The following is a 13,273-nucleotide window of genomic DNA, read 5'->3' on the forward strand; positions in this document are numbered from 1 at the left end:
TCTCCTAGAGAGGCTGAGAGCTGAGCCGGGGTGCTAGGCAACATGATTCCGCGTGCCACCTGTGGCACGCGTGCCATAGGTTCGCCATCACGGCCCTAGGGCCTAGGTTTTTAGCGCTCTATGAGGAGATCAAAGGCCTTGGAAGGGTTCCGCCAAAATTGGAATGACGACGACAGCTTTGCATGGCCATCCAAGAAAGTTGCAGGAGGCCACGTGGCTGTTGGTGCGGTCACAGGTCTGTGGCAGGTCCCCAGTCGTAACCATAGTCCTGGTCTGATTCAGAGTCGTAAGTCTGCGCATGGGTGAACTTCTTCCACAGCGCTTCATGTTCGTATTCCCTGACAAAGAGATGGCACAGCTGCAAATCAATGTACTGCATGGATTTACATATGCACATTAAATAGGCTGCATCAATAGAGGGATAGAATCAAGATCTCATGAAGTATTACTACCACCGTACAAAGCCTTAGTGCGACCACACTTGGAATACTGCATTCAAGAGCCTTGGTGGCGCAGCGGTCTAAGTGCTGTTATGTAGCACTTAGCTGCCAGCTGCCTGCAATTAGTGCGAGTTCAAATCTCACCAGGCTCAAGGTTGACTCAGCCTTCCATCCTTCCAAGATAGGTAAAATGAGGACCCGGATTGTGGGGGCAATAAGCTGACTTTGTATAAAAAAGAACACCACTTTGGGGGGGGGGGGGCGAAAGCCCTACTAAAGCAGGTATATACAAAAGTATGAAGGCTATTGCTTAATGCATTGTAAGCCGCCCTGAGTCTCCAGAAAAGAGCGGCATATAAATTGAACTAATAAATAAATAATAAATAAATAAACTAAGATGATTAGGGGGGCTGGAGGCTAAAACATATGAAGAATGGTTGCAGGAATTGGATATGTCTGGTCTAGTGAAAAGAAGGACTATGGGAGACATGATAGCAGTCTTCCAATATTTGAGCTGCTGCCACAAAGAAGAGGGCAGTCAAACTATTTCCCAAAGCACCAGAATGCAAGACGAGAAACAATGGATGGAAACTAACTTAGAATTAAGGAGAAATTTCTTGACAGTTAGAACAATTAATCAATGGAATGACTTGCTTCCAGAATGCCTATGGAGATTCTGAGTGATCCAGGTCATGGTTGACCCAAAGGTGTTTTTTCAAAAGGCTGCTGGACTTTTGACAACTTTTCCTCAAGGAAAAGCAAAGCCCAGTTGCCATGTGAAATTGCCTCCAGAATTTTTGAGTACTCCATCACTGGAGGTTTTTTAGAAGAAATTGGACAAACATCTGTCTGAAATGGTATAGGGTTTCCTGCTAGAGCAGGGGGTTGGACTAGAAGACCTCTAAAGTCCCTTCCAACTCTGTTGTTCTGTTTTCTGCCCTACTAATAGGCCTTGAGATATTTGACCGGAATTTGTCTCCTAGACAACGCATACTACTTTTTCGAACACCAGATGCAAACTTAGTGTCAGGTTTCGATATCGTCTTCAAATAAAATAAATTGCATTTCCAAACAGATAGTCTTTGAAGAAATCTTTCATTTTATTAAGCACGACAATCTGCCCCCAATCGTGGCGTAGCCAACTCTGCCTTCCTGACCCCAAACCCTCCCTTTCCGTTCCCCAAATCTCTGTGTCTCATTGGCCTTCTTCCAAATCACTCTCCCCATATCTACTACCTAAGCTCCCAGGAATGTCCCCCCTCCCATCTCATCTCCTAGGGGATATTATCTTCAAGGAAAATAAGTAGGTGAAATGTCAAGCGTCCTCTTGCCAGCTGCCCCCTCTTCTCCTTCTTATGTCAGCACTAGAGTAAATGCAGGTTGAAGTGCTGACACTTAGAATGCACTGGATGGGTTCACACAACATGTTTAACCCACTTCAGCACCAATCCAGATCAGCCATCTTAGTAACTCATTCTCACTTGCTGGGTCAAAAGTCACTACACTTGCCTCATGAAGTGATCGGGACATCTAGATTTTCCAGGCAATATGTCTCCAGCAGGAGTTGAATTGGTTATGTTCTTTTCGGATATAATTCAAATTCTACCACATAGATGGACAGGCTGATTGCATTTTGATTCCAACTGCAGCCTTAAGTAAATTCTCCCTGACCCATCATGAAGCTTCAAATGAGAAGTTTATACCTGATGTCATAACTGCTGTGCCACTGTCCTTGGGGTTGGTGATCACTCTCATGCTAGAAGAAAGAGAGAAATATAGATATAAGTGATATCCAGAATGTTGGCTCAAGTATTACAAATCACTTTATGGCAGAGATTTTCAAAATGTGGCTTGTGATGCAGTCCTAGAAAGGAGGAGGAGGAGGAGGAGGAGGAGGAAGAGGAGGAGGAGGAAGAAGAGGAAGAGGAGGAGGAGAAGGAGAGGAGGAGGAGAGGAAGAAGAAGAAGAAGAGGAGGAGGAGGAAGGGAAAGGAGGAGAAGAAGGGGAGGAGGAAGAGGGGAGGAGAAGAAGGGGAGGAGGAGGAGAGGAGAAGAAGAACGAGAAGGAGAGGAAGAAGAGGAGGAGGGGAGGAGGAGAGAAGAAGAGCGAAGAAGAAGAGGAAGGGGAGGAGAGGGAGGAGGGGAGGAGGAGAGAAGAAGAAGGGGAAGGGGAGGAGGAGGAGGAGGAGGAGGAGGAAGGGAGAAGAAGAAGGGGAGGAGGAGGAGAGGAGAAGAAGGAGAACGAGAAGGAGAGGAAGAGGAGGAGGAGGGGAGGAGGAGAGAAGAAGAGAGAAGAGGAGGAAGGGGAGGAGAGGAGGAGGAGAGAAGAAGAAGGGGAAGGGGAGGAGGAGAGGAGAAGAGAAGGAGAAGGAGAGGAGGAAGAGGAAAGAAGGAGGAGGAGAAGGAGAACGAGGAGGAGAGGAGAAGGAGAAGGAGAGGAAGAAGATGAGGAAGAGAAGAAGAAGAAGAATTACATTTGTGTGCCATCCAATTTTGAGTGACTCACAACAATCAAGCAAAAAAATTAGAATGAATTCAAAACTATTAAAGTGACAAACCATTTTGGAAAACGTTGCCAATGAAACAGCAGGGATTTGTCTGGCTAGTGGCCAGATCAGGGCCTCGAAGGCAGAAAAATAAATGAAGAGGACGAACTAGTATGCTAGACTAGTACATCACTTTTAGGAATCCCTTCCAAAGCCAAACGGCTGACTGTCCTTACCACGTCAATGGGGTAGGCCAATGCAGCTGCCACACGTTCGTTCAGCTCCCGATCGAGGTTTTGTTCTGCTGGCTCTGATGAACGACTCAGAGCTGCCTCTTGATAGGGCTCGTCTAGATCCTGGTCTGTGTAAGGTTCTCCTTCTGCGTCCGTTTCCTCATAATCACTGTTGGCCCGACTGTCACAAGTCAGGTCACCCATACTGATGGCTGAGGTCTGGTTTAATATGTCCAGACTCTCCTCAACCGAAGCATCCACCTGAAGAAAAAAGGAGTGGAAAATTACAGAGTAGGAAGCAGATGGATGTTTGGAGAAGGAAGGAGTTTGTACTAAACCAGATCTTGTGGAACAGGGATCCCCACCCCTGGGCCATGGACCGGTACTGATGCACGGCCGGCCAGGAACCAGGCTACAGAAGTGAGCGAAGCCCCATCCATCCATGTGTGGGATCCAGATAGTGCACAAAACCACCACCACCTGGTCCGCAGAAAAAGCACCCTTCACGGTACCGATCTCTGGGACCCAAAGGTTGGGGGTTGCTGTTGGAGAACTGTCAACTTTGAAGCGAACCTGGCTGAAGCCATCTTGTGCAGCCTCATACTTGCCATGAAGCCTGAGAGGAGGAAGAGAGGAGGGAAGTAGATAGCCAGGCTCCAGTCAAAACAAAATGCTTTCTTGTGGGAACCAAGGTCGTTGAAACAGGTGGCCGTTGAAAGAGGAGAGGAGCCTGCCTTCCATCTTCATTGGACAATGTGACCGGTGACACCTGGGAGGAGGAGAGTTTGATTCGTTTAATTAGGTGAAAACCGTGGGAACTGTTAAGAGTTGGTTTTCACCAGCTGTGCCGATATGATGTAGCCAATAAACATATCCTTTGAGGAATCTACCTGCCTCCGAGTTATGCTTTCAATGGGTGCATTACTCGGAAGGCTGACATTAAACCAACTCTGACAGTTCCTGCTGTTTTCACCTAATTAAACGAATCAAACTCTCCCACTCCCAGGTGTCACCAGTCACATTGTCCAATGAAGATGGAAGGCAGGCTCCTCTCCTCTTTCAACAACCACCTGTTATGATGACCTTGGTTCCCACAGGAAATTTTTTTGTTTTGACTGGAGCCGGGCTATCTACTTCCCCACTCCCTTCCCCTTCTCAAGCTTCGTGGCAACGATGAGGCAGCACAAGATGGCTTCAGCCAGGTTCGCTTCAGAGTTGACATTGGTTGCGATAGACTTTGGAAGATGACCCTTAGCTAAAATGTTGAGCAGCTTAAGAAGTTTCGGACAAGCTAATCAAAGAATCCCAATAAAATAAATTATTCATGTCCAATATAAAAAACAAAACAAAAATGAAAAGCAAAGACTAAATAGAAAACTTTTGTTACCAGATAATAAATAACCTGGATTTTTTTAAAACAACAACAACAACAACTTCCTTTGGATTAAAAAGCTAAAACGTTGCACAACCACCAAATCTGGACTGCAATCTGGATTTTAAAGTTATATTACTGCAGCATTCCACATGCTGGAACCTTGGAAGCAGTTCTTATGAATCCAGAGAGCATCAGGATAGGGAAATAGCCTTGTTGCACACAAATTAGGTTAAAATTTCACTCTACTATGAGGTGCCCACCCACCTGTTCTTCCGTCATCCAGACAGGGCGGGCCTGCTGAATTTGGATGATCTCCTTCAGGGTCTGATACCAGTTGTTGGAGCCTCCGGCGAGACTGATGGTAGCTGTGAAGAGGTGGCTGCAATACTTCTGCATCTTGGTGGCCTGTGCATAGAGACGCCGCGAACTCTTCTTGGAATCTGGCACCAGCCACTGCCTCATGGCCTTGATTCCTTGCCGGCTATCGGGCTCACAGAAGACCACAATGGGGAAATACTGCACATAATTGAGACGTTCGACAGCAGCTGGCGTGATATCTAACAATGCATGTTTATCCTGTTAAAAGGAGAAGTGAAGTGTTAGTATCATTTTATAATGCCTTGGTAAAAGCACGCTTGGAATACTGAATCCAGTTTTGGGCGCCACCAGAGGTGGGTTTCACAGAATTTTACCACCGGTTCACCGCGCATTGAAAATGTGAATGCTTCCTTCACTCACATGCATGCCTACCGCACATATGCATGGCCTTCCGTGCATGCACTTTGCGCACACGGGGGGGGGGGCTTGCACACATTTGCGCGGCTTAGAAAACGTGGCTAAATAGGATGGCATAGCACAGCAGGTCGCCACGATGTGAAAAAGAGCCTTGGTTGTACAGTGGTTTAAAGCACCCTGTTATTAACACCAGCTGCCTGCAATTACTGCAAGTTTGAATCTTACCAGGCTCAAGGTTGACTCAGCCTTCCATCCTTTCTAAGGTAGGTAAATTGAGAACCCAGTTTGTGGGGGCAATAAGCTGACTTTGTATAAATATACAAAAGTATGAAGGCTATTGCTTAACGCATTGTAAGCCACCCTGAGTCTCCGGAGAAGGGCGGCATATAAATCAAATTAAAAAAAAAAAAGACATTGAGATTCTAGAAAGAGTGCAGAGAAGAGCAACTAAGATGATTAAGGGGATGAAGGCTGAAACATGAAGAACAGTTGCAGGAACTGGGTACGTCTAGTTTAATGAAAAGAAGGACCAGGGGAGACAGGATAGCAGTGTTCCAATATCTCAGGGGTTGCTACAAAGAAGAGAGAGTCATGCTATTCTCCAAAGCACCTGAAGGCAACACAAGAAACAATGGATGGAAACTAACCAAAGAGAGAAGCAACCTAGAACTAAGAAGAAGTTTCATGTCAGTGAGAATAATTAATCAGTGGAATGACTTGCCTTCAGAAGTTCTAGGTGCTCCAACACTAGAGGCTTTTAAGAAGAGGACTGTAATTTTAAACACCAACATTAAAAGTTTCATTATATTATTTCCTCACCTGCTTTGCAACTTGCCACACAGTGTCCAGTTTGATCACTTTAGATGTTCCTCCTTCTCTGATAACACTCTCTAGAAAAACGGAGAGAGGGAGAAAGAGAAAGGATTTGAGAATACAGCTGGTCCTTGACTTACGACTATTGGTTTAGCAACCGATCAGAGTTACAACACTGCTCAAATAGTGAGTTACAACCAGTCCTTGCACTTATAACCATTATCAGTGGTGGGATTCAAATAATTTAACAACCGGTTCTCTGCCCTAATGACTGGCTGGGTGGGCATGGCCATGGTGGTGACAGGCATCACTCGGCCTCCTGTACCCTTCTGGGAGCAAAAATAGGCCACCGGGGGGGGGAGGGAAATGCACTGCCCCTCCATGCCCCGTTTTGGGCCTAGTAGGCCTCCCTGCAGCCTCCTGGGAGCGAAAACGGGCCGCGCAGAGGGGGCATGCCGCACACACCTCTGTGCCCCATTTTGGGCCTAGTAGGCCTCTCTGCACTTACCTGGGAATCAAAATGGGGCAGGTGGGGACTCCTCGAAGGGACGGGAAGGGGAGTGGCGGGGCCAGCCAGCAATTTAATTACCGGTTTGCCTGAATCGGCCCGAACCGGATGAATCCCACCACTGTTTGGGCTGAGGAATTTTGGGAGTTGAAGTCTTAAAGTGGGAGAAGTCTTAAAGCCATCTTAAAGCGTCCAGGGGATTTCAAGGCACCGTTGGAACAGTGGAGAGTCCCAACGGGGCTGAGATTCACCAGGTCGGAAATGTTGCTCCTCGTCCCTGAAACCCAAGCACACTCACCTGCAACCTGAAATTGATCTGGCATCTCCGTGCTCAGTTTCTGCATGGCGATGTCAGCAATTGGGCCCAGGATCACCACAGGACGCTTAAAAGTGGCTGCATGAGAAAAGACACCTTGTAAACCAAGTTTCTAGTCCATAAGAGATTAGAAGAAAGATATGTTCTGTTTTTTACTTTGGCTGTTCACCGCCTTGAGTCCTATTGGAGAAGGGCGGTATAGAAATGGAAACAAATAAATAAATAAATATCAGAGGAAGTATTGCCTTCTTCTTCTTTTTTTTTTAGGGATTGGCACCCTTCAAAAAATGATTTATCAGCGCTTAAAGCAGCCCAATATTTTCAGGGTTATGTGCAAAACTGAAAAAGGTAGCCAGGTGGTCCTTGACTTGCTAGCATTTGTTTAGTGACCGTTTGAAGTTACAACAGCACTGGAAAAAAATGGCTTATGATCGTTTTTCACACTTATGAATCTTTGCAGCATCCCCATATTTACATGATAAAAATATGGCTGCTTGGCAACCCAGATATTTTCATGATGGTTACATCATCCCAGGGTCATGTGATCACCTTCCAAGATGGCTTCCAATAAGCAAAGTCAATGGGAGAAGCTGGATTCACTTAATGAAAGTGTGACTCACTTAACAACTGTAGAGATTTCCTTAACTCTGGCAAAAAAAGTTCACAAAACAGGGTGTGACTCACTCCATAACTGCCTTGCTTAGCAATGGAAATCCTGGTCCCAAATGGCAAGACAAGACAAGGACAAGACAGGACCAGGACAGGACAGGACAGGACAAGACAAGCTTGATTGTCACTTTTTTTTGTGAACACACTGGAAACATTAAACAATATAATTCTGATGCCTGCTCTCAATATCTATCTATCTATCTATCTATCTATCTATCTATCTATCTATCTATCTATCTATCATCTATCTATCTATCTATCTATCTATCTATCTATCTATCTATCTATCTATCATCTATCTATCCTCTCTCATCTGTCTGTCTGTCTGTCTGTTTATCATCTATCTATCTTTCTATCTATCTTTCTATCATCTATCTATCTATCTATCTATCTATCTATCTATCTATCTATCTATCTACTGTATCTATCTAATATCTCTCTCATCTCTTATCTATCTATCATCTATGTAATCCAATCTATCTATCTATCTATTATATCTAGATATACAGATATATAGATATACAGCAGGGGTGAAATGTAAAATTTGTTACTACTGGTTCTGTGGGCGTGGCTTGGTGGTGGTGGGGTAATGTGACTGGGTGGGCGTGGCCAACTTTTTTTTTTTTAACTTTTCAAAGCATTTTTTTTTACCACCTCTTCGGCCAAAGAGGTTGCAAAAAAATGCTTTGAAAAGCCTCTGCAGATCAGGCAACTCAGCTGGGATCGTCAGAGGCTTTTCAAAGCATTTTTTTTACCACCTCTTTGGCTGAAGAGGTTGCAGAAAAAAATGCTTTGAAAAGCCTGACGATCCCAGCTGAGCCACGCAATCATCAGAGGCTTTTTTTTTTACTTTTAAAAGCATTTTTTTGGCGGACGAGGTTGTAGAAAAAATGCTTTTAAAAGTAAAAAAAAAAAGCCTCTGATGATCGTGCGGATCAGCTGGGCATGGTGGGGGGGCGCAGGGATTTTTGCTACCGGTTCTCCGAACCACCCGCCACCAACCGGATTGGGCGATCTGGTCCGAACTGGGAGCATTTCACCCCGATATACAGATATACATATATGTATACACACACACACACACACACACACTAATCACAGACCATTTAGAATTCTTACCACAATTCTGGTTGTAGGTCGAGGACTACTTATCTGTAATGAAAAGCCTTCCTCCTTCACTACGACAAGCACCTACCTTCCTTGAGTACAACCTTTTCGTAAGGTGGGTAGTGGCCCTGCTTGGTGAGGGTTGAAAGATCTTCCCGGCTTTTGCGCAGCATCCGTTTGGCTCCCCGCAAACCTCGGAGTTTCCAGAACTCTGCTCGAGCCCCTAAAGCACTGGAGGGCTTGGACGTCGCTTTGAGAACCGTTTCCAGACTGGCGAACTGTTCTGCCCTGGGATCAGAAAAGGCCGGGATCAGGAGGACGAGAGGTAGAAGAGGCAACCTTTTCCTTCCAGTTAAAGCAGCCGGTTAAACCAACCATGGTGGTACAGGGTAAAGCCATGGCTGGAGAAGTGATTTCAACAGACTTGGGATAAGTTACAACGGCACTGAAAAAGTGACTTATGACTTACAAATTTTGGGCTCCATTGTGGTCATAAGTTAGAGTGGTGCGGTGGCCTAGAGGTGGAGCTCTTGCCTCACAATCAGAAGGCTATGAGTTCGATCCTAGGTAGAGGCAGGTATTTCTCTCTCTGGGCACACTGAGAATGTATCTGCTGAACAAAACTCCGCATTGGCAACAGGAAGGGCATCCGGCCATTAAAACACTGCTAGCTCCATTCAGTTGCCCAGATTCCACCCCGCAAGGGATTATGGGGTCGATAAATGATGATGATTGTCACGAGTGTTTTCAGAATTGCTGTAGCTACTTGATCAGTTACAAACAGTATGGATCCAATCAAGCCATCTCCTGTTTGCAATTAACTGCAAGCCTTCCCCGCCCTAGTTAATTGCAGGTTAACTCCCCATATAAGCACGGACCTTTCTGCTTGCTATTCGGGCCTAGACGCTGTTTAGGCCTAGATGCAGAGCCAGTGCTGAAGCACCTGGATGCAGAGCCCAGAGCAGAGCTGCAGAAGGGAGGAGAACTCAGCTAAGGAGTCCTGACGGCTGCAGCAGAGATAGCAGCAGAAAAGGAGCCGAAAAGCTGTGTAAAGATACTCCCACGGAGCTAGCTGCAACTGTGAGTTGAGATAGCTGGGAGCCTTTTGAAGTCTCCAATTTCGGCTTGCCTTTTGCTGAGTTGAAGCACGCAAGCCAACATCTGAACTGTTGCTGCTGGACAGTTTCCCTCCCAGGAGCTTCAAGCCACGTTTGCTGATTGAATTGTTTTTCACAGGTGACTTTTAGCTGTGAAGCCTACGCTGCTGCCCTTCTACCACCTCGATGATGTATCGACACGGAAGCTGTTTAATGTCATGTTAGTTTTTTCTTATGGACTGTTTTGGTATTGTGGAGAGGAATTCAGGGAGATGGCCTGGCTTCATTTAACCAAGATAATGTGCCTTTTTAAAGATATAGTGTTTTTTAAACATTTTGAAGTAAAGTATATTTTTATACAAGACTCCTCTGCTAATTTTATTTCAGTCCTAGTGTGTTTGCTCGTGAGCTGGTTCACGGTTCGGGGACAACCCTCAACCCCATCCCGACAATGATGATGATTGTGGTCAGAAGTTGAGGACTTACCTCTACCCAGTGACATAACTACTCAGTGGAATTTGCTATAACTTAGTGTTTCTTAAAAGGTGGCCCAAGGATCACTGGGGGTCCATCCTCCAAAATCCCCTTAGGGGTTTGCAAAATAAAAATTATTTGCCCAATATTGAAGATATTTGCAAAAATATTAAACAATGTCACTCATATTATTTTTTATTTGCTACAAATACAGGGTTTCCCATGGAAATTTTGTATGTTACTGTCTAATGGGTTTAATATTGTTATTTTACATTTCAATAAATAAATATTTACAAATGTATTCATTTTAATTTTTAATCTGGCAAATATTGATAAAATCCCTGCAGCCTGAAACAGCTGATGGTCAGGGAGGCCGATCCAATCAGCTGCTTGTGCTAATCAGGGTGTGCTGAAGCTCAAACGGGCTTGTTGCAATATTTTCAGGATCAGACTCAATAAAATTAGTGAGAGTTAAAGGTTTAAATATACTTCCTTTTATTTACAATAGGCATTCTATATTCACTGAATATTCACAGATAGAAGCAAGGAAAAGGGTGTAGGTGGCTCCTTATATATACAATGGGTGGAGCTATAAGTGGGAGTGGTGAATTATGAATACATTAAGAAGTGAAGAATAAGTTAACCCCTGATACCCCATTCATATACTATTTACACATTAGAGAATAAGGCATTTACATCTGACAAATCCCCCTCTAAATGCCGATTCGTTATACAACACCAATTACATTCAGATTCAGGACAATACAAGACATACAATTTAGATGTTAAATATTTGTGTTGCTTAGAAGGTAAAGGCTTTGTCAATATGTCAGCTAATTGTTCTGAAGTATCACAATGCACTGCTTTAATAAATCCATCCTGAGATAATTGCCTCACATGTTTAAATTTTATATCTATATGCCTGGACCTTTGTCCAATGGCATCAGATCTAGATATTTCAATGGCTGCTTTATTGTCTTCATGCATAACAAAAGGCAAAGCAGGTTTTTTCCAAACATCTGAAATTAAATCATTAAACCATACAAGGTTATTTGCAGCTTTGGATAAACAAACATATTCCGCTTCTGTCGTTGAAGTGGCTACTAGTTCTTGTTTACCAGTATACCAGTAAACTGGACAGTCATTTAAGAGAAAAATATAACCAGATGTACTTTTTCTGCATGATGTGTCTCCAGCCCAGTCCGCATCTGCATAACATGCAAGCTTTGGTTCTTTATTATCACTAGGTTCTAATACTAAGCAAAAATCTAGTGTACTTTTCAGATATCTTAAAATTCTTTTAACAGCTTCCCAGTGATACATTGTTGGTTTGCTGACGTGTCTGGATAATAAATTGAGTGGTAAGGCGATATCTGGTCTAGTCCAATTAGATATATAAAGAAGTGAACCTATGATTGATCTATAAAACGTGTTATCCTTGAATTCAGGGGAAGATTCATCAGTATTTCTAAGAAAATCAGTTTGCATAGGAGTATCACAGGGTTTGGCATTGTTTAAATTGCATTTATTTAAAAGTTCTATAATCTTATCTCTCTGAGTAAGTTTGAATCCCCTTCTAGTCTTATTAATTTGAACACCAAGATATTTGTTCACTTTACCTAGAGATTTCAACGAGAAATGTTCATTTAACTTATTTACAAAAGTTTCTCTTCTCTCTTTGTGTTTTCCTATATATAAAATGTCATCTACATAAATCAACACAAATTCAATGTAATCATCACCCTTTTTGACAAAGAAACAGTTATCAGCAGTGGTAGCGTTGAAATCCATGGTCTTAAGTACTTTTACTAAACAATCATACCATCTTTTACCAGATTGTTTTAATCCGTATAAACTCTTGTTCAACAGCCAAATTTCATTTTTGTTGGTGTATTGACTGTGAGGTGCTCTTACGTATATTTCCTTATCTAGTTTTGCGTGTAGATACGCAGTCTGTATGTCATATTGAAATACATCAAGATTGAGTGCTGAAGCTACCACTAGAGCTGTTTTGACACTCTCTGTTCTTACAGTGGGGGAATACGTGTCAGTATAGTCCTCCGGATATTTCTGTGCATAACCTTGTGCAACTAATCTAGCTTTATATAGAGTATTGCCTCCTTCTAAGTTCTTAATTTTATATATCCACCTGGTACCAATAATTGTTTTATCTTTAGGTGCAATTGCAGGTGTAAATACATTTAATCCTTGTAAACTTTCCATCTCTTTTTTCATAGCTAATTCCCATTTTTCTTTTTCTTCACGAGGGAGTTTTAACACTTCCTCATAAGTATTAGGTGTTATTGGCTCACCATCCATATGCATTATGTAATCTCTGTATTTATTTGGCATTTGATTTCTGTTGTTTCTAATGACTCTTTCAGGTTTGCTATTGTTATCATGCAAATATCTTGCTTCTTTTTTTGTTAGTGTGTCTGTCTTTATTTTGTGTTGGCTATTTGTCCAAGTTTTGGTTTTGCTTTTATATTTGTTGATATTCTGTTTTTCTATGGTCCCTTTCTCATGAGATTTTGTATCTTTACATTTATTTGGAAATATCTCATTAAGATGTAATTTAGACCAGTTGGCCTGTTCATGGAACACAGCTGTTCTGGAAACTATAAATTTGTTATTATTATCAATGAATCTGTACCCTTTGGTGCCAGTTTCATATCCCATAAATCTGAGTCTTCTGGATACGTTTTCTCCCTTTCTTCTCAACTGCTTAGGTATGTGTACGTCTGCAGTGACTCCAAATATGTGCATGTGTGCTAATTTTGGTTTCCTATTATACATTACTTCATATGGTGTCTTATTTACAATACTGGACCAGGTTCTATTTTGTGTGTAATTTGAATAATGTAAGGCTTCTGACCAAAATTGTTTGCTTAAGCCAGCATCCTCCAATGTGCATCTAATCATGGTTTGTAATGTGGAATTCTTTCTCTCTGCAATCCCGTTCTGAAACGCAGAAAATGGACTAGACGTGTAATGTAGCATTCCTCTATCCTTTAACCATTG

At 43.0% G+C, this 13,273-nt stretch overlaps 1 protein-coding gene across 1 annotated transcript in view; it reads right to left on the bottom strand.

The window, feature by feature from the left end:
- Positions 1-229: 229 nt before the first annotated feature.
- TJP3 (tight junction protein 3) overlaps positions 230-13,273 on the bottom strand; it is a 73,003-nt gene continuing 59,959 nt past the window's right edge. The window contains exons 14-20 of the mRNA XM_070931847.1: positions 8,770-8,969; positions 6,888-6,983; positions 6,088-6,158; positions 4,798-5,109; positions 3,162-3,419; positions 2,144-2,196; positions 230-338 (exon numbers count right to left, since the gene is read on the bottom strand). Of these exons, the coding sequence (XP_070787948.1) occupies positions 230-338; positions 2,144-2,196; positions 3,162-3,419; positions 4,798-5,109; positions 6,088-6,158; positions 6,888-6,983; positions 8,770-8,969 (1,099 nt within the window). The remainder of the gene's footprint in view (positions 339-2,143; positions 2,197-3,161; positions 3,420-4,797; positions 5,110-6,087; positions 6,159-6,887; positions 6,984-8,769; positions 8,970-13,273) is intronic.

Source organism: Pituophis catenifer, unplaced genomic scaffold (assembly GCF_029215685.1).
Source record: "Pituophis catenifer annectens isolate HBS135680 unplaced genomic scaffold, rPitCat1.0.hap2 SCAF_1, whole genome shotgun sequence".
Classification (NCBI taxonomy): Eukaryota; Metazoa; Chordata; class Lepidosauria; order Squamata; family Colubridae; genus Pituophis; species Pituophis catenifer.